Genomic DNA, 27338 nt, shown 5'->3' with positions numbered 1-27338 from the left:
TTCCTCTCTGAGCCCCGGAGCCATCGCCAGGTCCAGCAGGCTTTGCCCCCAGGCCCGGGCCTGCGGGGGTCTGGGCTTGCTGTGGGGTCAGAGGGTCTGCACCCCCAGCTCTGGAGCGGCGATGTGTTACAGGGCAGCCCTTGTGGGTGGGCCGCCCCCTGATGGGGTCGCTGGCCTTCTGGCCCATCTCAGCCCTCTCTCCATGGCGTGGTTCAGTAGCCTGAGCTCTTGGGCATCTTCTCTCCATCAAAACATCCTAGAAAGAGCTTGTCATGACAGTTGCAACACAGTAGCGGGTGTGGGGTGCGTCTGGGTAACTGTCAGATGGTGCTGCCACCACCACCTGCCAGCTTTGCTGGGTTATGATTTCCTCCTGACCCCTGACAAGGCCTGGCCCTGGGCGAAGGGGACAGTGGTCAGAGAGCTGTTGCTTTGCTGTGGGGGAGCTGCCTCACTTACTGGGCCAGCTTCTGTCCGCCTTTCTAGCTGGGAGCCTTGGCTGCTACGTCCCGTCCACCCCCGCATGGACAAATAACCTTGTCCTCATTTCTTAACCCGAACAGGTGGGATCTTTTTAAGAGAAACATTATTTAGAAAGTCGGGCAAAAACAGAAGAATAAAGTAGCTCCAAATGTAAAAACAGAAGAGTTTCAGAACACAGGATTCTTGTCCCGTGATAACTGAAATCTTGCTGTAAAATCTAGGCACATGTGTTTCAGCTCGGTCTCATCAAAACGTAGTCACTTTCCAAATCTCGAGCAGTTCTTCCAATTCCTTTCTCTTCCATGGAAGATCACATGGTAGGCAGAGCTGAAGGACTGTGATTTAGAGCGAGGATGACCAGTATGTAGCATGCCAGACACCACTTTCTAATTCCATATCCATGGCAGACATTGCTAATCAACTACAGACCTTTTTCTAATTGAGTCTGAATGTGGCTTCGCATTTCTCCAAATGGCATTCCAAGAAGTCACTGCCAGTTGATTAGAGTTGGCAAGCGACAGGAGAGCACTATGGTTGCTCAGGTATATTTTAAAGTCATACTTGTAAACATATACTCGTTCCTTTTAGATGATTTTTACTTAAAAATTTCCTATGAGAAGTGTCAAAGATATTAAAAAGTAAAAAAAAAAGGTACTATCTAGATTTAGCAATTCACATTTTTGCTCTGGCTGCTACATCTCTCTCTTTCTATACTTTTTGTTGAATCATGACACCGTATCTATCCATAAATAATTCAGTGTGGATTAAAAAAAATAGACTCCAGCATAACCCTTAGTATCACCTAATATAATGAATAGTACTTTGCAAGTATCATCTGATGCCAAGTCCATATTTAAATTTCTCTATTTGTCCTCAGGATGTTAAATCAGGTTTTAATCAAGGGCTGTGCACTTTATGGGGTTGTTATGTCTGTTAAGTTTCCTTAAATCTGGAGGGGATCCATCCTTTTTTCAGGCCACTAACTTGTTGGAGAGGCGTTGATTATATAATGTCCTGTGTTCTGGATTCATCTGATTGCTTCCTTATGGTGTCCCGTAAGTGGTCTCCCCCACTTGTGCCTTTACCCCCTCTAAGCTGGAAAGTGAAAGTGTTAGTTACTCAGTGGGGTGTCTGGCTCTGTGCGACCCCATGGACTGTGGCTCGTTAGACTCCTCTGTCCATGGAATTCTCCAGGCAAGAATACTGGAGTGGGTTGCCATGCCCTCCTCCAGGAGATCTTCCTCACCCAGGAATCGAACCCGGGTCTCTTGCACTCCAGGCAGATTCTTTACCGTCCGAGCCTGGAAGTTAGCTTTAAATGACTATTCAGATGGAGGCTGACCTTTGTGGCAGGAGTATTTCATCCTTGGTGCTCTGTGTGTGTTTTCTTTTGCATCACACCAGGAGGGAAATGATGTCTGATTGTCCCCGTTACTGATGACCAGTTTGATCGGTTAAAGTGGTGACAGCCAGCTCTCTGCATGGCAAGCCTTTGTTTTTTCCTTTCTGACCCAAGGGGTCGGTGGGGTCACTCTGGGGCTCTAGTTCCCCAGGAGCTTTTCATCTCATGGTTTTAGCATTCACTGAGGATGCTTGCCTGAAACAATAATTTTATTAGGAGGTTGCAAAAAGATGGTTTCCTAATTGCATCATTCCTTCCACATTTGTTAATGGGCGTTCTCCCACGAAGAAGAGCATTTGCTTCTCCAAAGGGGTGATTTGGTTCCTCTGAAGTCACGGTTCCCACTGAAAAAATAGGGATCACACTTCTTTCTCTTTAATTAAGAATTTGCTTTTATTGGTGGCAAGTGAGGTTTTGTTGCTTTGAATTTTGATTTTCTTTTTTGAGTGTTTTTGTGGCGCTTAGATTACATGGTGCTTCCCCGGTGGCTCAGACGGTACAGAACCTGCCTACAATGCAGGAGACCCGGGTTTGGTCCCTGGGTCGGCAAGATCCCCTGGAAAAGGGGATGGCTATCCACTCCAGTATTCTTGCCTGGAAAATTCCATGGATAGAGGAGCCTGTCAGGCTACAGCCCACAGGGTGGCAAAGAGTCAGACAGGACTGAGTGACTAACTTAGATTGTATAATTCGGTGTGGTTTGATTGATTATAGTCATTATTCTTTTGGAGGCTCAAAGTCTGTCGCATTTAGCCAACAGGAGCTCCTTTATGCTGGTTCCTATGTCCTTCTGATAGGTCTCCATTACTCTTGTTTTTTTGTCTTGTCACATAGCTTGCAGGATCTTAGATCCCTGACCAGGGATTAAACCTGTGTCCTCAGCTGTGAAAACTCAGAGCCCTAACCACTGGCCCACCAGGGAATTCCCTGTCCCCATTAGTCTTTGAGACCTTCCTTGCTTTATGAAATTACCAGTAGTCCTAGGCTTTCCTTGTATATTGCCTGCCCCAGACTGGAAATCAGCCATTTCTCCAAGGAACTCTGGGGGAAAACAGTAGTTAGAAACCACTGGGTTCTGAATTCACTTGGAATAAATTTATATTTAAAGAAAATCCTTGCAGCTCTCTCCGGGCCGTAAGAGAAAAATCTTGGTTGAGATTTCCTTCCTTGCTTTATCCTACAAGAGACATAAAATGGTTTCGCAACCACAATACGGCTAGTTCTGATTGTTATTGTTGTTGTTCAGTTGCTAAGTCATATCTGACTCTTTGTGACCCCAGTGGACTGCAGCACACCAGGCTTCCTTCCCTGTCCTTCACTGTCTCCTGGAGTTTGCTTAAATTTATGTCTATTGAGTCGGTGACGCCATCCAACCATCTCATCCTCTGTCACTGCCTTCTCATCCTGCCCTCTGTCTTTCCCAGCATCAGGGCCTTTTCCAGTGAGTTGGCTCTTTGCATCAGGTGGCCAAAATATTACAGCTTCAGCTTTAGAATCAGTCCTTCCAATGAATATTCATGGTTGACTTTCTTTAGGATTGACTGGTTTGATCTCCTTGCAGTCCAAGGGACTCGCAAGAGTCTTCTCCAGCACCACAATTCAAAAGCATCAGTTCTTCAGCACTCAGCCTTCTTTATGGTCCAACTCTCACATCCGTACCTGACTACTGGGAAAACCACAACTTTGACTGTATGGACCTTTGTTGGCAAAGTGATATCTCTGCTTTTGAATATGTTGTCTAGGTTTGTCATAGCTTCCCTTTCAAGGAGCAAGTGTCTTTTAATTTCATGGCTGCAGTCACCATCCACAGTGATTTTGGAGCCCAAGAAAATGAAATGTCACTGCTTCCGCTTTTTCCCTTCTATTTGCCATGAAGTGATGGGACTGGATTCCATGATCTTAGTTTTTTGAACATTGAGTTTTAAACCAGGTTTTTCACTCTCCTCTTTCACCTTCATCAAGAGGCTTTTTAATTCCTCTTCATAGGAGACATAAAACGATTTCACAATCACAATACAATTAGTTCTGCCAACTGCCAACTGCTAAATAAAAGTTTCTTTGCACTTTCTTTTTTCGCCCTCAGGGTGGCTCTCACTGAGAAAGTGCAGTGGAACTCCTTGGTTTCTGATTGACTTGGTGCTAACCCTTTCCCTCATATTGGGGTTATGATATCAATTTGTCATACAGTCAGTTCATGTTTCATTTTGATTCTGTTTTAGGGTTTGCACAGAATGCTTCTTGACATAACTTGCCTTGAAAAGAGGTGGTTCAAAACTGGAGAGGTTCCCCCCCTCCCTCTCTTTTGGTTTTCTTACTGGAACCTGAGTGGCTCAGCTGTTGCTAAAGAGGAGATGTGAGCTGGGGTGGGCGGTGGCTGGAGCTGAGCATTTGTGAGATGAACTTGAGGAGCCTGTTCAAAAGGTGTGTGCCCTGCGGTGTCACACACAGTGAGCATGTGTCCTGAGCCCCTTACCCTGCCCAGCCGCTGAGCCTGGGTCACAGCAGAGAGTCTCTGACCACATGGGGCTCCCAGGCCAAGAGGGGTGACGGGCGTGAATCTAACCAGGAGCTGGCTGCTGAGGAAGGGGCAGGGATTTCTGCAAAGAGAAGAGCATGTGTGGTGGGGAGCTGTCCAGGGGGCATGGGACGGGGGGCCAGCCTGGCAAGCATGGGGGCATCAGGAGCATCATGACCTTGGGTCAGGTTGAACAGGTGAACCAGAGAACACAGGGACTTAGAGACCATGATAAGTCTTGGACAGACAAGATAATTTTGTGCTTAGTAGAGACTGTCTTGGCGGGGATTTGAGAACCTCCTGAAATCATGCTCTAAATGTGTGCCTAGTAGGATGTTCTGAAGAGTTATCTGTCACCTGATTTTTCAATGGGACTTGTCAAAAACATAAGATTTTATTATTTTTTATTTCAATTTAATTTTTTGGGCCATGCCATGCACAGGGCTTGTGGGATCTTAGTTCCCTGACCAGGGATGGAATCCCAAACCTCAGCTGTCAGACCATGGAGTCCTAACCACTGGACTGCCAGGGAATTCCCCAAATGTAAGAATAAGCAATTGTATAACCAAGGATATTAGATTTCTCAGTGTTGTGATAAGGGTCAGGAGCAGACTGTCCGCTTAAAGACATGGTCCTGCTTAGAGAGCATGGTGCCTGGTGGAGGATGTCATCTGAGGGCCCTTGGGCAGGGATAGTGAACCACGTTGCTCTCGGGGAGATCCCGGACTTCCAGGGTGCATCAGTGTGTAGGAAGCACCAGGAGGGCTTCCTGGAGGAAGTGATGGATGTCATAGAAATTGGCCATGTGACGAAGGAGGAGCGTCATCCCATCAGGGGGGTGCCCTCACCTCCTTCAATCTGGGCTGAGTCCTCTGGATGCCTTCATTCAGGTGTCATAGCTCTGAGACCACAGGCCAAGAGGGAAGTGGTGTGTGAATCAGGTCCAGTGTAGGGCAGTGGGGACTGTGACAGCCTCAAGTGACCTGGAAAGCCTGTATGCCGCCTGAAAGTCACCAGGGGACCAGACGCTGCACACAGCTTGCAGCCTGCTAGGGACCCACCTCTGGTGGGCCAGACACAAGCAAGGCATCATGGGCACCTGCTGGCATCAGCCTTGCTCTCCTGCCTCCCAGGTGCTGAAGTGGGTGGAGTCAGCCATCCAGGCCTCCAAGGTGCACCTGCTGTCCACGGACCACGAGGAGGGCGGCGAGCACACATGGAGGATCCCCTTTGACCCCAGCCTGAAGGAGGTCACCATCTCCCTGAGTGGCCCAGGGCCCGAGATCGAAGTCCGAGACCCGCTGGGTACGTGAGCCCCAGGGCTGGCCTCCTCCTTGGCCCTGAGACTGAAATAAAAGCCCAGGATGGGACAGAGAGGAGGCCAGGGGATTTTGGACACAAGACTCCAGGAGCATGGAGGGTAAGGGAGATGCTGAGTGGAGGGCAGAGAGGGTGCCTACAGTGGGTGAGGATTCAGGGAGGCCATTAGCAGCCCAGCGAGGGGAATTAAAATGATGACAGTCCCCGGGGCTGCCAGATTCACATGGCATCTTCCCTGGGTTCTCTCTTCAGTGGCCTGGAGAGTCAGTGGGGCAAGAATTAGTGGCACAGTGCAGAGATGGGGGCTCTGGGAGGTGGAGTGACTTGTCAGGGTCATGCAGGCTCCATATGATCTGGACCCGGCTGCCTGGTGCCGTGGTGTTCCAAGGATGTCCTGAGTACTCTGGTCCAGAGGCTAGGAGTACAGCCAGCACCTGGGGAGGGATGAAGATGGAGAGCTGGAGGAGGGACAGGCCCGGGTACCACCAAAGGCTTCTTGTCAGCTCCTCTAGGAAGCCCGAGGCTGGTGTTGGAGGGCTGCAGGTTCCTGGGGATGGGGAGCAGTACTCTGTCAACCTCAGAAAAAAGTCGGGGGCTGAGCAGGTCCTGGGGCTTCCACAGGGAGGATCCTGCAGAGAGACGATGGCCTCAATGTTCTCCTCAGCATCCCTGACTCCGCCAAGGTCGTGGCCTTTAAGCCCGAGCATCCCGGACTGTGGTCCATCAAGGTAGGAGGCCTTGGGTTCCTGCGGTTGGGGAGACCAGCTTCACCAAGCTGAGACATCGTCTTCCTCTTGCCTGGGCCCTCAGGAGCCTAGGGCCCGGGGAAGCTGAGGGTTGGAGTGTGGGCAGTGATGTGGGCATATCAATAGAAGTAGAGGGGCAAGATCAGAGGAGGAGTATTCTGCTTTGCACCAGTGAGAGAAGGGGAGTGGTTTCGCGTTAGTGAGGGGGCTTCAGAGAAGGGCTTGGAGAAACCACTCGAGTGTCCACAGGGGGGCGGCAGGGGTGGCTCAGGACCCTGTCCTTTGAGGAGTGCACAGAAGAGGCTAGGGTGACCTTGGGCTCAGAGGCACAGGGCCGGCAGCGGGGCAGAGTCTGTTCTAACCTGCCAGGGGCTGGGGGCCTGGGGCTGGGGGCAGGGCTCCTGGCCAAGCACCTGGGATGGGGCGGGCTGCTGTCTCGGGAGCACACAGCTGATCAGCAAATAGTTCTGGAGCCCCTGCTGGGTGCTGGGCTTCCCCGGTGACTCAGTGGTTGGGAACCTGCCTGCCAAGCAGGAGACTTGGAAGACACAGCTTCAGTCCCTGGGTGGGGAAGATCCCCTGGAGAAGGAAGTGGCAACCCACTCCAGTATTCATGTCTGGGAAATGCTATGGACAGAGGAGCCCAGTGGGCTACAGTCCACGGGGTCGCAAAAAGTCAAACACGACTGAGTGGCTAAACCAACAGCAACTGGGTGCCAGGCACAGTGCTGGGCACTGCGGGCACTGCTGTCCTTCAGGTTCGGAGCGTCTTTGGGCCGAGAGCTCTCATGCCAGTGGGGAAGGCAAGGCAGGGGTTAGATGTGCAGGGGGACAGAGGGGACCTGTGGGTGTTGGGGTGGGGAGTGGAACGACAGGGCCGCTTCGAGAGTCCCGCTCAGGCAGTGCCATGGCTGGTTTCTTCCTCTCCAATGGGGGAGTATCGTGCTGGGTCTCCAGGGAGCGGGTGAGTCACCCACAAGTCTGCAAAGGTGGGAGAATTCCAGCTGCTGACTCCAGGCTGGGTCAGGTCAGCCACCTCCCACCTGGAGCTGGGGGGCTGGGGTCAGACACCCCAGTGACGCAAGCCTGGGCCTGGGCTAGGTCTACAGCAGTGGCCGCCATTCGGTCAGGATCACGGGCATCAGCAACATCGACTTCCGAGCTGGCTTCTCCACTCAGCCGTCTCTGGACCTCAACCACACCATCGAGTGGCCCCTGCAAGGTACGGTGCTCTGGGCCCTGGGGCGATGCAAGGCTGCCTTCTGCAGGGGTGGGGTTCACCTTTGGGAAGTTGAGGGTTGCAGTTCCGGGGGGCAGCCATGAGCCTGTGACTATGGAGTAGGCTTGCAGGGGTTGGTCCAGCCTCTCTCTCACATCACAGTGAACTGCACCCAGGGCTAGCACCTTCTCTTTGGGTTCCAGCCAGGGTGACCCTGGGACCATTTACTTTTAGAACTTCCTTCCTGTCCCTCAAGGGCTCCATGAGGTCAGACTGTCCCCCTAACCCACCTTTCCCTTTCTCTTTGTCAAGATTTGTCTGTCTTGAGCCCCACTTCTTCCAGTGAACATCAGGCTGTTGTTCAGGGGCTAAGTTGTGTCCAACTGTTTGTGACCCCACGAACTGCAGCACATCAGGCTTCCCTGTCCCTCGTTATCTCCTGGAGTTTTCTCAAACTCATGTCCATTGAGTCAGTGATACCATCCAGTCATCCCATCCTCTGTCGCCCCCTTCTCCTCCTGCCTTCAATCTTTCCCAGCATCAGGGCTCAGAAATGTGGCCTCTTGCCATGAGGCCATTTGGAGGGTTTTTCTGGGACCAGCTGAACAGAGAGATGGGAGAGACTAGGTCAGAGCATATTAAAAAGCAGAGACATCACTTTGCTGACAAAGGTCCATATAGTAAAAAATATGGTTTTCCCATCAGTCATGTATGGAAGTGAGAATTGGACCATAAAAAAGGCTGATCACCAAAGAATTGATTATCTCAAATTGTGATGCTGGAGGAGACTCTTAAGAGTCCCTTGGATGCAAGAAGGCCAAACTAGTCAATCCTGAAGGAAATCAACCCTGAATATTCATTGGAAGTACTGATGCTGAAGCTCCAATATTTTGCCTACCTGATGTGAAGAACCAACTCATTGGAAAAGACTCTGGTGTTTTCCGGGAAAGAAATCTCTGGGAAAGATTGAGGGCAGGAGGAGGAGGGGGTGACAGAGGATGAGATGTTTGGATGGCATTACAGACTCAGTGGACACAAGTTTGAATGAACTCTGGGAGACAGTGAAGGACAGGGAAGCCTGGCGTACTGCAGTCCATGAGGTCGCAAAGAGTGGGACTCAGGGGCTGAGTAACAGCAGGGCCAGGTCAGATAACTCTGGACCATGGAACAGTGACCCCAAAGTGTTGATACTGGGTCCTTAGGGCTTTCTTTCAAGTCTATATGTCCTCTAATGTTTGTCATTCTTGTCAGCCTTTATGGGTTTCCCTGCCAGGACCAGCAGCGATATCTTCAAAATGAAAAGTGGGCTGCTTGTTCATTCTGTTTGTTTTTGCCAATAGCAAGGAAGTGGGAGGGAGGCAAAGAAACTTAACTCCTATTCTAAAGCCAAGAGAGATGAGAAATCCTAAGTGAAGTGCTATGGGGGTGGCAGGGGAGAGTTTGAAAGCAGAGCGGTCCTCAGGGACAGTCCCCGTGGGAGAGGGTGAAGGGGGCCATGTGTGACCCTCTTTGGTTTCTGCTTTTGATAAAGATGTGGCTCCATCCAAGACATTTTTTAAAAGTGAGAAAAACAGCAGGGCAATCGCAAATGATAAATGATGATTGGCACTTGACCCCGGGGCACCAGGGAGTGGGAGAGGCTGAAGCGAACTGAACAGTGGGGGCCTGGGCCACAGGAGCAGCTGCTACGTGCCTTTGGCTGGTTATTGCAACATGGGAAGGAAGCCCAGCACTGACACACTTGATTTTTCAAAGAAATCTGGACTTCTAGATTTGAACATGCCCTTTCTAGACTGTTTGACATTTTTTTCAAAAGATGGAAGGCATTTCATGGATCACATCTACCACATCCTTTGGTTCCCAGTTTATGATCAGAGAGGGGGAGAGAGAGAGAGAGAGAGAGGGAAGAATAGCCATCTGAAAAGGGAGCGACCTAACAGTTTCCAAATCAACTTAGAAGATTGGGAAACCCAAGTCCAGTTCTGGCTTTCCTGGGATGGTGTGGAAAGTACATTTCCAATGAGATGGGAAGGGAAACCACAGGAAAGCCAAGCGGGAATCAGCATTCCCAAACTGGGGTGTGTATCTCACCTCGGCCGGTCCCAGAGCCTGTCGGTTGACAGCCAACACCAGAGTTAGTAGCGGGATGGGAGGGTGCCCTTTCTCAGCTCTCTCCGTGAGCGCCCCTGTCTGCGGAGCAGAGGTGATGCAATCATGGAAAGTCATGTGAGTGGTGTTTCAGGACCACGGACAGTAGCAACCCCCCTTCTCTCCTCATCCCACCCAGCATTCCTTGGCCTGGGGAAGAGAAGGTGAGGGAACGGGTGAAGGCGGACCAAGCAGGCTGGGCCCCTAGCCATGGCCCTGGGGTGGGGCCCCTGCTTGGGGAGTCTCGTGGAGCCCAGCACAGGTGCCAGCACCTCCTTCCCCGCCCTTTCCTCTGCAGGCGTGCCCATCTCCCTGGTGATCAACTCCACGGGCCTGCGGGTGCCTGGCCGCCTGGACTCAGTGGAGCTCTCACACAGCTCAGGGCGGTCGCTCCTGACTTTGCCCACACAGCCCCTCTCCAATGGGTCAACCCACCAGCTGTGGGGTGGGCCGCCCTTCCACAGCCCCCAGGAGCGTTTCTACCTCAAGGTGAAGGGCAAGGATCATGAGGGAAACCCTCTCCTCCGTGTTTCCGGAGTTTCCTACCGTGGGGTGACTCCAGGTGAGTAATTGACTCCTACCACCCCCAGCTCCCTGGCTCCCTTGCAGGCTTATTTCTCCCTGCAAGGCTTTCCTGATTCAGTTAGATTAGGAAATGTTTATTCATTAAACTGCAAGCTCTGCAATACATTATGCCTAATACTGAGATGCTTCAAATGCAGTTTTCAGCTCCAGGGTTTACTGCAAAGTCATCTATGCATCCGTAAATCCATCCATGCATCTATCCATCCATCCATCCACCTGTGCGTTCAACATTCACTTTGCATCAGTCATGGTTCTAGAAACTGTAGCCACAACAGTGGGCAGGGCAGTGAATATAGGTACGCCCTTGCATAATCATAATTACTATCATCGTCATAGCGATGGTAACACTAACCTAATCACCGTTTTGAGCACGTCTCGTGGGACAATCCTGGGCCAAGCACTTGCCATGCATTTGTTCATTAAATGCTTATACCAGTTCCTTTTTTCCCCCCCTCCTGCTCTAAAGGGTTTCTTTTTATAATCTCTTGCATGCTCCTTGTAAAATCTATCTTTTCAAGCCTTTTACTTTGAGATGTTCTTGAGGAAGTGAAGTGTGAAGTGCTAGTCACTCAGTTGTATCCAACTCTTTGTGACCCCATGGACCATAGCCCACCAGTCTCCTCTGTCCATGGAATTCTCCAGTCTAGAATACCAGAGTGGATAGCCATTCTCTTCTTCAGGGGTTCTTTCCAGCCCAGGGATTGAACCTTGGTCTCCCGCGTTGCAGGCAGATCCTTGATTGTGAGCCACCAGGCAAGCCCAAGGTTACCATAATAGTAATAAATTTCTTCATTTACCTTCTCCTGTATTAACAGCTTCTTTTTCTCATTTTTTGAAATTGAAGTTTAATTGCTTTACAATGCAGTGTTAATTTCTGCTGCTCAACAATAGGGATCAGCTATATGCATACATATATCCCTTCCCTCTTGAGCCTCCCTCTCCCCCCACCCCACCCCCATCCCTCTAGATCATCACAGAGCACTGAGCTGACCTCCCTGTGTTCTTACACCCAGTTCTGAGATGTGTCTCCATTTTATTGCTGGGGAACTGAGACCACTGATTTTACAGGGTTGCTCGGAGGGTTGCATAAACTAATGCACGTAACAAACAAGATGGCTCTCAGATGCTCAGAGGCTGTACCCAGGGTGTGGGGACCGTGAACCACGCCCCTCCACGTGGCTGCTGGCACTGTGATGTCACTGTAGGCACGAGTCACCTCGTGTCCCCACCTTTGGTCGTGTTGTGCTGTTTCTCACGTGTGTGGCCTTTGCGGGTTTCCCGTGTGTCCCAGAGGTCTCGGCATCCAGGCTGGAGGCGCCCGGAGGGCAGGGCGGCATCTCTGGCTTTCCAGATCTGCCTCTGGCCCTGGGGAGTGGGGTCTGAGTTCACTGGGCACCACTCCCCTGGTGGTGACCCAGGAGGAGCTCAGAGGTGGGTGACACTGACATCCCACGTCAGCAGTGCTGGGGGTCTCAGACTCCCCTGGCCACTTAGGGATGCAGAGAGGGTGCTGAGATGCCCGTGGTGAGGTGGGGGACTTTGAGGACCTGAGTGGGGCAGGGAATCTGCAGGCCTAGGACTTGGGACCCCTTCCTTCCGTCTCCCAGCCTCTACTCCCTGGCTGTGGCCCCCGGGGCTCCTCCTGCCTTGGCCTTTGCAGCTTTCAGGAGGCATTTTCAGGCAGGAATCTCAGCAGGGAGACTAAAGCAGCCTTTCTCTCTCTCTCTCCTCTTTTCTCAGATGGCTCCCAGAGCTGGGGAGTTAAGTTCTGGCTTTCGGTCTCCATGTCAGCTCTAGATTAAAGGATGGGGGTGGAGTGGGGGAAAGATGTGGTTTTGGGGGGGGGTTGCGGCCCCCCCCGCCAGGTCTGGGAGGCTGGAAGTTTGATTGGGAGCAAAAGACTCTGGGTTTGGAGACATGGGGGTGGCGGGCCCAGGGGGTCCCTGGGCTTCTTTCAGCTCAAGGAAGAGGGAGCCAGAGGCTTGCAGTGTGTGGGGGTGAGCCGTGGCTGCCGCACGCACAGCTGAGGACGTGGCTGGATGGTCCGACACCCCTCTCCCCTGGGACGTGGCAGGGAGCCCGTAACATGATGTCACCGCCGCCCTCCCACCCCCAGCGCTATGCTCGGAGGAGGTCTGGCCCATTGTCTCACCCTCGGAGCATCTCTGGCGGGGATGAGGGAGAGGGCAGCGCAAGGGTTCCCCACAAGCCTGCGATCGCCCCGCGAGGCATGGACGGCCCGAGACTGACCCTGGGGGTCAGTTCTCAGACATTTCCCCTGAAGTGATTCCAAGAGCCAAGGAAAGACTATGTGTCACCCCAAATCCAGGGTCAAGTGGGAGGAGGCAGTGGCATCTGATGGGGGTCCCCAGAGGCTCATCCGAAGCTGTAAGATTACATGGAAATCTCTTATTTTATCTTGAAAATGCGTGTGAACTCTGTAGTCACAGCCATGCTCCAACTAGGCTGATTTTTAAATTAAAAAACAAGGCTTCCCGCCCACAGCTTGTGAGTAAAACTGACCCTGCAGGAGGGGCGAATGATGCACAGCCCTCCCCAGGCCCCTGGAGAGTCCCATCTGGGGAGCATTTCATCAGATTTGAGGGCTGATTCGACTTCTCTGTCTCCCACACAATAGACAGAATGGTAGCACAAGCCATAAAACCCCCACAAGTCTTCATGGAAGGAGCTGGCCCTGCCACGTGTGTGTGCCAAGGGCCTCCCACTCACCACCTCTCACCGGCAGCTCACCACAACTTGATGAAGTCACTGATGCCATTAACCCATTTTACAGAGGTGAAAACTGAGGCTTAGGGAGGTGATGCCCCCTGTTCTTGGTGGCCACCGGATGGTGAGGCTGGAGATCGAAGCCCTGCCTTCTGGCCCCTGGTCATCCTTGTGGGTCTCGGTGTTGCTAGGTGTGTCGAGGGCAGACTGAGGGGGGAGGGCAGGGAGGAATCCTGAGTGCGGGTCCTTGCCCACAGGTGCCCCCCTGGTCAGCATGCCGCCCAGGACCCACGGCTACCTACACCAGCCTCTGCGGGTCTCCTGCTCTGTGCACAGCGCCCTCCCCTTCCGGCTCCAGCTGTGGCGGGAGGGGGCCAGGCTGGGTGAGGAGAGGCGCTTTCGGTGAGTGGCTCGGGACTGCCCAGTGGCCCCAGTCCCAGGGCTCCTGGGGGCCTGATGCCCTGGAGGGACCTAAGGGGGGCGTGGGTGGCACACGTGCGGCCTTGGTCGTCCTGCTGGGCACCTCCCAGCTTGGCCAGGGTTGGGGGAGAGTGGGTCCCTGAGGCTCCCACCGCTGCTGGGCCATCACTCCGTGGCTGAGCTACAGGCCTTCCTCTGATTCTGAAAACTCAACCCGTGAAGGCCCGGCTCTGTGCTGGTCAGCGCAGGAAGGACCCTCTGAGACCTTCCCTCCTATGGTTGGAAGCCCGGGGCTCAGAGAGGGGAAGGGAACGTTCCCAGAGTCACATGGCATATCGTTGGGATTTGCATGTCCTTAGCTGCCTGTCTCTTCTTACCAAGTCTCTGAGAGGTTTGGGGGCCTCTTTCTGGGCAAGATTCAGGCGGTCAAGCCCCCATCTGGAAGCCTGGATGAGGCCGGGGGGCCCTGATGGGGGACAGTGCGGTTGTGTGTCCCCAGCTCTTCTGTGTTTGCAGGGAGTCAGGGAACAGCAGCTGGGAGATCCCTTGGGCCTCCAAGGCCGATGAAGGCATGTACGAGTGCACGGCAGTCAGCCGGGCTGGGACCGGACGAGCAAGGGCTCAGATCGTCGTCACAGGTCTGTCCCCTCGGGCCCGTCCTGACTCTTCCCTGTAGGACTCCCTCCCAGGCTTCCTCCATCTGTGGGTGAGTGTGCCAGCCAGCTGTCAGGGACCGTCCGTCATCCAGAGCCCGACGCCCACACTGCACCTGCCTGCCGGCCTCCGGTTTGGACCGTCTGCCCCACGAATGGCCTGTGGTTGCAGGAAGGTTGAGGACCCCAGCTCAGGGCTCCACCTCCCAGTCCCCAGCCTCAATCCCACCCTTGACTTCTTGGTCAGCCCCCAGGCCCTTACAAGGGCCACCATCCGCCTCGTCCCCAACCCGTAATGCCTTCAGGTCCTGCCGCCGTGGCAGCGTTGAACTCGGGAAGGTTGGAAATGCCACAGATCCTCTTACAATGCAATTGGCTTCATTTTTAAAATAATGAACCTAAGCTGCCTTGATGGGCTTTCCCAGTGGCTCGGTGGTAAAGAATCCGCCTGCCAATGCAGGAGACACGGGTTCAATCCCTGGGTCGGGAGGATCCCCTGGAGGAGGAAATGGCAACCCACTCCAGTATTCTTGCTTGGAAAAATCCCATCGACAGAGGAGCCTGGCGGGCTACAATCCATGGGGTCGCAAAAGAGTCGGACACGACTTAGCGACTAAACAACCACAAAGCTGCCTTGAAGAAAAGAGGCTCAATGAACATAGAGGGATCAGTCACTCTGCATTCCTAAACTCACTCAAAATCACTCATGCTCCCTGTAGGAAGACTGGGAAAATATAAGCGAACAGAAAAGATGGAAATGACCTGTGACCCCTCCACTCTAGAGATGACTTTGACAGCATTTTGCTTTACTTCTTTTTGGACCTTTATCCATGTGTGCATTTTAAGAAAAACGGGATAATATCGTACATACTTACAGCAACCTGATTTGATGTCTGGAGTCAAATTTCCCCATTGGACATCATGGTCACTGGCATATGGACCCAGCTTTTTTCCTATAGGTCCTGCAGACCGTCCCTGATTAGGTGGTCTCTGAGCTGTCACTTCTTAATGGTTTTTTTCTTATTGAGAGTGTGGGTTTCTAAGCTCTTTCTTCTTTGGGGGCAGTGGCCTTCCTTACTTAGTCCACATTTAGCTGCTGTTTATACAGAGAATAGCTCTGTACTTGTTACTCTTTTCCAGTTAAGGGTGATTTCCAAGACTTTATCCACCAGTGTGGAATTATTGGGGTTTCCCAGGTGGCTCAGCGGTAAAGAATCTGTCTGCCAATGTAGGAGAACCTGGTTCAATCTATGGGTCTGGAAGATCCCCTGGAGAAGAAAATGGCAACCCACTCCAGTATTCTTGCCTGGGAAATCCCATGGACAGAGGAGCCTGGCAGGCTACAGTCCATGAGGTCACAAAAAGCCGGACACAATTTAGTGACTGAGCATGTACGCTCGTGGAATTATTGCCTCAAAGGGTGTGAAGTGTGGGTTGTTTGTTTACTTTAGTCGTTGCATCATGTCTGACTCTGAAACCCCATGGATAGGAGGCCGCCAGGCTTCTCTGTCCACGGGATTTTCCAGGCAAGAATACTGGAGTGGGTTGCCATTTCCTTCTCTAGGGGATCTTCCCGACCCAGGGGTTGAACCCACATCTTCTGCATTGGCAGGCGGATTCTTTACCACTGAGCCCTGGGAAAGCCCCGAAGAATGGACTGACTCTTGTTAAATTTTGCCATTGGCTGTTGTATAGAAATCAGGCGTGCATGCACGCACGCGCGCACACTACACACACACACACATGCAGAGCCCCCGGGCGGGTGTGAAATGGCCATGGGGTGGCATCGTCCAGGCATGATGAGCAGAAGCTGGTGAGCTGCTCTGCTGGGGGATGCAGTGGACTCTGGGGTCTGGACACCACCAAGGTCTGCAGGACGTCCCCTTCTCCGCGCCAACCCCTCAGTGCCTCCTGCACTCCTGTTCCTGCAGACCCCCCGCCGCAGCTGGTCCCCGTCTCCAATGTGACCGTGTCCCCCGGAGAGACCGCCATCCTGTCCTGCCTGGTCCTGAGCGAGGCTCCCTACAACCTGACCTGGGTCCGGGACTGGCGAGTCCTGTCGGCCTCGACGGGCAGAGTCACCCAGCTGGCCGACCTATCCCTGGAGGTCAGGAACACCACCCCCAGCGACGGCGGGCGGTACCAGTGCATGGCCAGCAACTCCAATGGAGTCTCGAGGGCATCCGTCTGGCTCCTGGTGCGAGGTGAGGCTGCTCACTACCTGGCATTTCTCCAGGAGCCCATCCGTCCATCCCTCTGCTCAGACATCAGCTCTGGCAGGCAGCATCAGCCCTTCCAGAGTTTTCTCAACCTTCGGAGTAAGAGAATTCTGTACTGAGTGTAGTGGTTCGGCACTGTTGGGAATTTCATCCTCATATCTAGCCTCAATTTCTACTGCTGTCGGCCAAGCCAGTTTCACTGTGTCCTGTCCTCTTTCTGGGTCATTGAGCACTTCCATTGTCCAGCCCTCTCGATATGCAGGACAGAGATGGGACACCGGAAACTTCTGGAAGCCCAGAGATCAGATGTGCTTGGCAGGGTTTGGGTAGCGCTGACCAGCTGGGGGTGGAGGAGGCAGTGAGAGGAAACACATCCAGAGGGTTAGTGCCTGGATTAGGTACTCACCTGGGATTTAGGTCCACTCAGGATTGAGACGCATCTTGCTCCTCTAGGGACCCATCTCCCCCAAGCGTAAAAGTGAGTGTGTTGGAACAAATCTCGCTCTTGTGCCGATGACTCTGGATTGGCTGCTTAGAGTGTGTTGAGAAAGATTCTGAGGCCATATCGAGGCTGCTGGTATAGAGGGGACTCAGCTCAGAGCAGAAATTCAGGGAGCTCAAGGTTCCCACCAGGGGCGTTAGGGACTTCAGGTCCCTTTGTGGCCCGGGGATGTGCCTGGGGGCTGCCTGGTCAACCCTGGTTCCCTGAGAAGCCAGTCACAAGGATGCAGGTCCCTCGGGGCCCTTCCTTCCTATGTCTCCGCTGTCTGTGGCTGCGGGGAGGAGCAGGGGGCCCAGTGCTGGGTGCCTGGGACAACATGGCTGCTCTGACAAGCTTTTCCCCACCTGTCCACTCCTTGAACGCCAGAGGCCCCGCAGGTCAGCATCCACACGAGGTCACAGCGCTTCTCCCAGGGCATGGAGGTGAGGGTCCGCTGCTCGGCCTCCGGATACCCTGCACCCCGCATCTCCTGGAGCCGCGAGGGTCGCGCCCTGCAGGAGGACAGCAGGTGAGGGCCTCGGGGACCTCTCTGGGCCTCAGTCTTCTTAACTGTAGCAAATGGGGAGTGGCATTTGCCCTGCCTTCCTCCTGATGATTTGAGACTCAGGAGCGAGACATTTGGGAAACATAGCGATGCCTCATGTGGGTTCTGGAGTCAGGCGTTCCAGCTACATAATCTGGTAGACCTGTGCTTGCATTCTGCCTCTGCCATTCAGGCTGTGTGCCTCTGGGCAAGTCACCTTACCTTTCTGAGCCTGATGAATGAAAAAGGAACATAAAAAGTGATGAACCCACAGCCTGGCACAGAGCAAGCAGTCAGTGTAAAACGATGTCACCAGTGATGTTGTTAATCTGCTTTTAATAATGACTGGGGCAACGCCATGCGACCCAACCTAACCGGCCCCTTCCTGTTGAACACATTTCGTGGCACGACTCCAGAGTCCGCGTGGATGCCCAAGGAACCCTGATCATTCAGGGGGTGGCCCCAGAGGATGCGGGGAGTTACAGCTGCCAGGCTGCTAATGAGATTGGCAGAGATGAAGAGACGGTCACCCTCTACTATACAGGTACTTGGGTCAAGGGCATTTGCAGAAGCGGGTCCCCAGTCCTGCCTTCCCCCCTCGCTCCCTTTCTCCCTCTCGTCCACAAATACTTCAGAGTATCTACTGTGTGGCAGACACGGGGATACAATAGTGAACACAGGGTCCCTGTCCAGGTAGAGGTTATATTCTAATGGGGAAGCAGAAAGCAAAGCATGCAGATAAATAAGGTACTTTCAGATGGTGAAGGTATGGGACGAGCACAGAGCAGGGTGGTGTGATGGAGCGACGTGTAGCTGGGCAGAGAAGGAAACATACACACAGGATCAAACTCTTGCCCCAGACGGGAATGGGAACAGCGTTTCAGGGAGAGAGACAGGGTGGGGCAAAAGCCTCGAGGTAGGAATGGCCCCTGGGGTCCCCAAGGGGCTGCAAGGAGTAGGAGGCTGGCTGGGGTCAGGGGCCAGGGAGCCGCAGCTGGCCCTGCGGTGCATTTTAGAACCTTGTAAGATTTCACCTTTTACGCCAGGTTCAAAGAGGACAATAAAAAATAAATAAGAAAGAGTGTATGTATATCTGACTCACTTTGCCGCAAGCAGAAACTAACATGACATTGTGAATCAATTATACTTTAAAAATTATCTTTAAAAATTATATATAAGAAAAAGGAAATATAAAGTGTTTAGAGGTAAAGGGATATCATATTTGGAACTTATTCTCAGCCATTTAGAAAAAAAAAAAGAATACAGAGAGAATTCCATCATGATAAAACAAAACGAATATGGCAAAAATGTTAACATCTGGTGATATGGGTGAAAGGTACATGAAGAACCTTTGTATTAGTCTTGCAACTTTCTAGTGTGAAATTACTTCAAAATAAAAAGTTAAAAAAAAGAGGACAAGAAGGGAGTTTAGTCCCCGGAGTAACTGGCTGTTTAAAAACCGGCCAAGGCTGCATCTTTCTGAGGGTGACTGTCCCGGTTGGTGGGGGTGGGGAGGAGGCAGGTGCTCAGCCCACCCTGGCCCCTCTGACTCTCCCCCAGCTGGGGAAAACGGCACTGTCGCTCTAGGGAGTCTGTGGCTTGGTCCCCAATTCCCCGTCTGCTCCCCACGCAGACCCACCATCCGTGTCGGCTGTAAACGGCGTGGTGCTGGCTGCCGAAGGGGAGGAGGCGGTGCTGGCGTGCGAGGCAACTGGGGTGCCCCCGCCCCGGGTCATCTGGTATCGAGGTACATGGATTGGGTGGGGAGAGGGGCCTGCAGAAGGGGTCTGCGGGGGGCCCTGGAGGATCAGCTTTCCAGGACGGTCGTGGGGGGCACTCGGAATGGGGTGTCTGGGGAGAAGGACTGTTTCGAGCAGCCCCCATCACCCCTAGCCCAGTATCCATTTTATAACTGATGCAGACTGGCTCTGTGATCAGGAGCAGGATTTAGAGTAGACCCAGATTTGAATTCTGGCCCCCCCGAGTGGCCTCGGACAAGTGGCTTGGCAACTGTGAGCCTGTTTCCTTAGTTGGAAAATCAAAGACAGCTTGTTTCTTCCCTAACATTTCTCTTGTTTATTTGGCTGCATCGGGTCTTAGTTGCTGCACATCGGCTCTTTAGATGTGACAGGTGGGATCCACCTCCCCGACCAGGGATCGAACCCGAGCCCCCTGCATTGGGAGCTCGAGGTCCCAGCCACTGGACCACCAGCCTCTGAGATAGGCTGGTTGTGTGAGGATTAAATGAGTCCATATGTGCGAATTGTTTAGAACAAACCTGGCCCACGGCCTGGGCTGTGTCCTTAATGGTGGTGATGAAGATGCTGTGGTTGTCAGGGAGCTGGCAGTCGTGGTGAGCGTTCTGTTGTGAGGCTTTTCTGAATTAGTGAGTGTAGAGGGTTTTCTGTGTGTTGGACCCCAAGCTGGAGTTTGATCGACAGGAGCCACTCTTGCGCCCACACCAGTGGACCTGGGTCCTGGGGCGCCTGCCTTGGACTTTTCAGGGCAGAACCCTGGGCTCCTTCTCAAGCACAGCCCCCTCCCATCCAGACGCACTCCAGTCTTGGCTGCACCTGTCTGATCTCAGCAGAGCCTCACCTTGACCCTGACAGGCAGTGTTAGCTCAGAGTTTGAGCATTTTGTCTGTGGTCACCAGCTAGTGGCGGCAGAGGCCTCGGGACTCCTTCCTCATGGCGTGGTCACTGCCTGTCGTGGCTGGGAGCTCTACCAGCCCAGCCCGGGAGTCGCCTTTTTACAGGGGGATCTCCCAGTGGAATGGATTCCCAGGTGGCATTAGTGGTAAAGAATCTGCCTGCCAATGCAGGAGACGCCAGAGATGCCGGTTCAATCCCTGGGTCAGGAAAATCCTCTCTTGATAAGGCAATGGCTACCCACCCTAGTATTCTTGCCTGGAAAATCCCATGGACAGAGGAGACTGGCAGACTACAGTCTGTGGGGTTGTAAAGAGTCGAACTGAGCACAAACACACGCTATCCCTTGGAATGTTATTCAGCCTTAAGAAGGAATGAAATTCAAGTTACACAACAACGTGAATATAGTTACCATTGAACTGTGCACTTGAAAATGATTAAGATAATACATTTTATGAGTTTTTAAACCACAATTAAATTTTTTCTTAATTAGTCTCCCATGACAAAGAAAAAAAAATTGGAAAAAAAAATCAGGCCCATAGCAGCTATTATGTAAAAATTTCCCCCTACTTCTAATTGGCCAAATGAGGAAAAAAATATTTTATCTGTGACATTTTCAGAGACATTTGCTCTAATATGGGGTATTTAAGTAGTAAAACATTAAAAGAAAAGATAAAAAATTTTTTTAACTTAGAAAAAAGGAATGCAATTTTTATACAACATAGATGAACCTTGAAAACACGATGCTAAGCGAAATAAGCCAGACACAGAAGGACAAATATTATATGATTCCACTTAACTGAGTGGGATCTCTTATAAGAAATGTCTAGTATGTGCAAATTTAGAGACAGAGAGGAGATGCCAGGGGCTTGGGGAGGGGGAAATGGGGAGTTAGTGTTTAATAAGTAGGGCTTCCGTTTGAGAAGATGAAAAAGTTTTGTGGATGGATCATGGGGATGTACCTGATCCCGCTGAATTGGACACTCAGTGCTTAAAATGGTAAAATCTTGTGTTATGTATATTTACCACAATTTTAAAAACAAAAAATTTAAATTAAGTTGTAAAAAAAAGGTTCAAAATCAGGGTGGTCCTTCAGGCCAGGAGGGGTGGGAGTCAGGGAACAGTAAGAGAAATGAGAAAAAGGCATCAGAGAGGCAGAACTGGGGGGGAAGGTGGGGGTCTTCTCCCAGAGCTGACCCAAGCCTCAGTCTGCCCCTGAGCAGAGGGCGGGGACCCAGGAGGGAGACCCAGGCAAGGCGTTCTTGGGTAATGAACCTGTCACATGCAAGGGGGCAGGCTGAGACTCACTCTTGGCCAACAGAGGGACTCAGGGAACTGGATTCAGGGGTGCTGACCTAAAAGAAAAGTTTTTTAACTGTGGTAAATTGTGCATAACATATCCATTACCTTCTTAACCGTTTTTAGGTGTATTCACATTGCTGTACAACCACCACCACCCATCTCCAGAACTCTTTTCATTTAGCAAAACTGAAAATCTGTGCCCATTAAACAGTCCTGATTGCAGGCTGAGGGGTCTTTACCTCACCCACACCCCTCTGAGGTCCCAGCCTTGTGGCATCCCAGGAACCCAGGGTCAGGAAGGCAGCCTGATCCCCGGGCCTCCTGTGGCAGCCATGAGTACCTGCCTGATGTTTTCTCATCTTTGGTCCAGGGGATCTGGAAATGATTCTGGCCTCTGAGGACTCCAGCTCTGGGATGCTGCGGATCCCAGTGGTTCGTGAGAGGGATGCTGGCGTCTATACCTGCCGAGCTGTCAATGAGTTGGGCGATGCCTCTGCAGAAATCCGGCTGGAGGTTGGACGTGAGTGTACACCTTGTCCCCCGCTGTGCCCTGCCACCTGCCCTACTTCTGAGCAGGGAGGAGAGAATGCTACCCTGTAGCCTGCCAGTGGGGAATTTGCATCATTTGGATCCAGAGCACGTGGGACAGGGATTTTAGAGGGAGATGGTGTGTATGTGTTACCACTTGCTGTGTAACAAATTGCCCTGAAACTCTGTGGCTTAAAACAGTGAGCATCTATTGATGCACAGTTCTGGGGGGCTAGGATTCTGGTTCTGACTCAGGGTCTCTCACGGGATGGCACTTATTACATTGGTCGGGGATGTGGTCATCTGAAGGCTTGACTAGGGCTGGAGAGTCCACCTGAAGTTCATTTATGAGGCTTTTATCAGGAAGCCTCTGTTCCTTACCCATAGGGTCTTCCCTGGAAGATTTCTCGTGACATGGGTTTTCCTAGAGAAAGTGAGTTGAGAGGGATAGACAGAATCCAAGATGGAAAAGTTTAGTCTCTCAGTCGTGTCTGACTCTTTGCGACCCCATGGACTGTAGCCCACCAGGCTCCTCCGTCCACGGGATTTTCCAGGCAAGAGTACTGGAGTGGGTTGCCATTTCCTTCTCCAGGAGATCTTCCCGACCCAGGGACTGAACCTGGGTCTCCCACATTGTCGACAGATGCTTTACCGTCTGAGCCACCAGAGAAGTCTCTGAGCCACCAGGGAAGTAAGTCTTTATAGCCAGTTACAGTCTTGGAAGTGATGTACCATCACCTGTTATATCCTATAGGTCACATGGACCAACCCTGGTATTGGTGGGTGGGAGAGACCCCTCAAGTGTGAGAGTCCCAGGAAGCAGGGGGACATTGCCCACCATGGAAATAGTTTGGCTCCAGCTTGGGCATCGTCATCCCTGAGACCCGAGTTCCAGTCTTGTCTCCATCACTGACCATCTATGTGCTTTGGTCAAGTCATTGACCCTCAGTTTCCCCATCTGTAAAATGTAGCCGACGGCTTCCCTGGTGGCTCAGCGGTAAAGAATCTGCTTACAATACAGGAGAAGCAGGTTCGAGTCCTGAGTCGGGAAGATGCCCTGGAGAAGGATATGGTAACCCACTGCAGTATTCTTGCCTGGGAAATCCCGTGGACAGAGGAGCCTGGCGGGCCATAGTCCCTGGGGTCACAAAAGAGTCAGACACGACTTGGCAGCTACACAACAACAAAGCAGACCTGCCCACACTACTTTCTTTGTTGAGCGGCTGTGAGGGTTCAGTGCAATCAGACACATAACGTTTAGCACTGGGTTTGGCCCATCATGGGTGTTTAATAAATGGAGAAGTGACTATTCCCCTTTTACAGATGGGGAGTCTGGATTCTTCTGTGGCTGGAACACGGCCTTGGCTGTGATTGCCATGAGTTCTTGGTTTCAGGCCTGGATCCCGGGCACTGGGAATTGCTCGGAAGTTGTGGGCACAGCTCCTTGGCGCGCCGAGCCAGAGCAGATGGGGCTCTGAGGGTCAGCTGTGGCCATGACGGGAAAGACAGGTGTTCAGAGTTCGGGGGAAGTGCGGAGAATGGGGAATGGGCTTGAATGGGCCGGATGGGATGGCCAGGGGCCTCCCCAGGGAGGCTTGATCAGGAGGGTCTGGCCCTGGGGGAGACGGTGCCATCTCAGGCTTGGGGATCCTCCCACATGTGGGGGTGCCGTTAGTGTTCATTCATCTGTTCCATCGTTGCCATCCTTCAGCACGTGGTCACCAGGTGGCCAGGCCCTGTGCCCCAGACCCTGGGTTGGGAAGACAACCACATCAGCCCTTGTGTTATCCTTGGTGCCAAAAAGAGAGACAGTAAACAGACAATTAGAATGCTCAGTGTACTGAGTAATTGGAAGTGGCATCCGTGGGGCCTGTGCCCAGAGAAGGGGGCTAAGCCAGCACCAGAGGCTGGGAACGCTTCTTGGAGGAGTCGATGTCTAAGCTGAACCCAGAAGCAGTCAGGTGACGAGCTGCAAAAAAAGATCTGTACAAAAAAGATCTTCACGACCCAGATAATCACGATGGTGTGGTCACTCACCTAGAGCCAGACATCCTGGAATGTGAAGTCAAGTGGGCCTTAGGAAGCATCACTACGAACAAAGCTAGTGGAGGTGATGGAATTCCAGTTGAGCTATTTCAAATCCTAAAAGATGATGCTGTGAAAGTGCTGCACTCAATATGCCAGCAAATTTGGAAAACTCAGCAGTGGCCACAGAACTGGAAAAGGTCAGTTTTCATTCCAAGCCCAAAGAAAGGAAATGCCAAAGAATGCTCAGACTATCACACAGTTCCATTCATCTCACACGCTAGTAAAGTAATAACCAAAGTTCTCCAAGCCAGGCTTCAGCAATACGTGAACCGTGAACTTCCAGATGTTCAAGCTGGTTTTAGAAAAGGCAGAGGAACCAGAGATCAAACTGCCAACATCTGCTGGATCATCGAAAAAGCAAGAGAGTTCCAGAAAAACATCTATTTCTGCCTTATTGACTATGCCAAAGCCTTTGACTGTGTGGATCACAATAAATGGTGGAAAATTCTGAAAGAGATGGGCATACCAGACCACCTGACCTGCCTCTTGAGAAACCTGTATGCAGGTCAGGAAGCAACAGTTAGAACTGGACATGGAACAACAGACTGGTCCCATATAGGAAAAGGAGTACGTCAAAACTGTATATTGTCACCTGTTTATTTAACTTATATGTAGAGTACATCATGAGAAATGCTCGGTTGGAAGAAGCACAAGCTAGAATCAAGATTACCAAGAGAAATATCAATAACCTCAGATATGCAGATGACACCACCCTTATGGCAGAATGTGAAGAAGAACTGAAGAGCCTCTTGATGAAAGTGAAAGAGGAGAGTGAAAAAGTTGGCTTAAAGCTCAGCATTCAGAAAACTAAGATATGGCATCCGATCCCATCACTTCATGGCAAATAGATGGGGAAACAGTGGAAACAGTGGCTGACTTTATTTTTGGGGGGCTCCAAAATCACTGCAGATGGTGATTGCAGCCATGAAATTAAAAGATGCTTACTCCTTGGAAGGAAAGTTATGACCAACCTAGACAGCATATTAAAAAGCAGAGACATTACTTTGTCAACAAAGGTCCATCTAGTCAAGGCTATGGTTTTTCCAGTAGTCACATATGGATGTGAGAGTTGGACTATAAAGAAAGCTGAGCGCTGAAGAATTGATGCTTTTGAACTGTGGTGTTGGAGAAGACTCTTGAGAGTCCCTTGGACTGCAAGGAGATCCACCCAGTCCATCCTAAAGGAAATCAGTACTGGGTGTTCATTGGAAGGACTAATGCTGAAGCTGAAACTCCAATACTTTGGCCACTTGATGTGAAGAGCTGACTCATTTGAAAAGACCCTGATGCTGGGAAAGATTGAGGGCAGGAGGAGAAGGGGACGACAGAGGATGAGATGGTTGGATGGCATCACCAACACAATGGACATGAGTTTGGGTAAACTCCGGGAGTTGGTGATGGACAGGGAGGCCTGGCGTGCTGCAGTTCATGGGGTCGCAAAGAGTTGGACACGACTGAGCGACTGAACTGAACTGAGGAGCTGCGGGGACAGTGTTCCAGGCAGAGAGAACAGCATGTGCAGCTCTCCCCAGGGCAAGAGAAGCCAAGCAGAGGGTGAGGCATCGAGGATGGGGAGGGGTGAGGCCGAGGCGGCCGGCTGCCCAGCTGTGGGTCACTCCTGGCCTTTGGCTTGGGGAGCCCGGTGGAGTCTGGGCTTTGTCCTGAGGAGGCGGTGAGAGGTATCTAAGGAGAATGATGTGCTCAGACTTTCCCTGTCTGTGTGGCTGGGCTCTTGGGTGGGGTGTGGTGGGTGTGGAAAGCCATAGGGCCTGATGATAAAAATATAATCAGTCTTCTGTGAAATCTGCCCTGTAGCAAGCCCAGCTCTAAGCACGTTTCATGTACTAACCTGTAATCCTCATAACATCCCTTTGCAATGGGTTCCACTTTATCCTTTCATAGATGGGGAAACGAGGCGCAGACAGGTTAAGTGACTTGTCCAGGATCACACAGCTGGTGAGTGGCAGAATCTGAACCCAGGGTCAGGGCTGTTTAGCCCCTGGACTTGGTCCTGATGCTTCCAGCAGGGTGAGCTTGGACGTCGCTTCTGCGCTCTGAGCCTCGGGCTGCTCACCTACAAAATGTTTGTGGCTATTGTGCGAGTGAGAGATAGGAAAGGCCTCGGACAAGAAGGGCTCTGACAGATGACACTGTCACTGTGATTAGTCGGTGGGTTCTGGGTAGACAGAGAAGGCGCTCCAGGGATGGTGCCCTGGGCGTTGTTACAAGCGGTCCTCCTTTGTTCCGTGTCTGATTGCTTTTCAGCAAAGCCCTATTTCTTTGGGGCCCAGGCCGACCCGCCTGCCTTATCCTGTTCCTTCACCTTCAGCCGTTGGTCCGGAGGCCATTTCCCCATGTCAGAGAAAGGAGGTGGCGGGCACCCCGGAGGCAGGCATCTGGGGCAAGGGGCCACTGTGGCCTCTGGCCTTGAGGTCAGGGACGGGGTGGACTGTAGCCCAACACCTGTGTGTCTGGGGAGAGCTGGCCTGGCAGCGGTGGTGGGAAATTGAATTTCCTGCCCATCTGGGTGGCAGCTGTGGTGTGGCCTTTCTGGCCAGCCCGCCAGAGCCTTGCAGGGCTGAGGACAGGGGGCACTGTGCCCAATTCCTGCTGTTCCGCTGGGAACTGGCTTCCTGGAGGTATCGGTGCGGGGACGGTGTACAGAAAGGAGGGCAGCCTTCCCCTGACCAGCCTTTGAGGGTCTCTCCCCTCTGGGCCTGGCATTTGGCAGACAAGAGTCCTGGATTGAGGTCCAGGGTCTGCTGCTTGTTTGGCCAAGTTAGTTACCTTCCTGGGCCTCACCTTCCTCATCTGTAAAATGGGGCTGCTGATGACCGAGGCTTATTCACAAAGTCCTCGAGAGATTTAATGAGAATGTGCTTCACTCGGGACTTGATTGAAATAAATACTCAGAGTACGGCTTGTGCCAGGTGACAAGGGCCTGGTGTGGCAGAGTGAGACAGAGTGGTTGTCACGTGGCTGGTGACCAGGCTACATGGCAGTACCCCAGTGCCCCAGTCCCCCCACCCCCCGTCACCCCCAGAGCTCAATGCTCTTTCTACTATTTTAAAACTGCTCTGACCTAAGTTCCCTTTGTCCTGCTGGTTTCTCTTGAAAAGGATGTTCACTCAGCCCTCTTTCCTTCTTTATTTTTAGGACTTTTATTTACTTGGCTGCATCGGATCTTAGTTGTGGCACGCAGGATGTTCATTGCAGTGTGCGGGCTTCTCTAGTTGTGGCATATGGGCTCAGCAGTTATGGTGTTTGGGCTTTGTTGGCCCACGGCATGTGGGATCTTAGCTCCCCT

General features: G+C 52.1%; 1 protein-coding gene across 2 annotated transcripts in view; it reads left to right on the top strand.

Annotated features, from left to right (window-relative positions):
• The window catches only part of HMCN2 (hemicentin 2), a 173403-nt gene that overhangs the window by 29646 nt on the left and 116419 nt on the right, over window positions 1-27338 (top strand). For both annotated transcript variants that reach the window (XM_043916716.1, XM_043916715.1), the window contains exons 5-15: window positions 5534-5705; window positions 6342-6448; window positions 7568-7688; window positions 10132-10395; window positions 13403-13547; window positions 14082-14203; window positions 16150-16422; window positions 17306-17447; window positions 17879-18006; window positions 19096-19209; window positions 21786-21935. In XM_043916716.1, the coding sequence (XP_043772651.1) occupies window positions 5534-5705; window positions 6342-6448; window positions 7568-7688; window positions 10132-10395; window positions 13403-13547; window positions 14082-14203; window positions 16150-16422; window positions 17306-17447; window positions 17879-18006; window positions 19096-19209; window positions 21786-21935 (1738 nt within the window). The remainder of the gene's footprint in view (window positions 1-5533; window positions 5706-6341; window positions 6449-7567; window positions 7689-10131; window positions 10396-13402; window positions 13548-14081; window positions 14204-16149; window positions 16423-17305; window positions 17448-17878; window positions 18007-19095; window positions 19210-21785; window positions 21936-27338) is intronic.

Source organism: Cervus elaphus, chromosome 11, assembly GCF_910594005.1.
Source record: "Cervus elaphus chromosome 11, mCerEla1.1, whole genome shotgun sequence".
NCBI lineage: Eukaryota > Metazoa > Chordata > Mammalia > Artiodactyla > Cervidae > Cervus > Cervus elaphus.
Note: the sequence above shows the minus strand (reverse complement) of the source record. Positions and strands in the feature narration are given on the sequence as shown.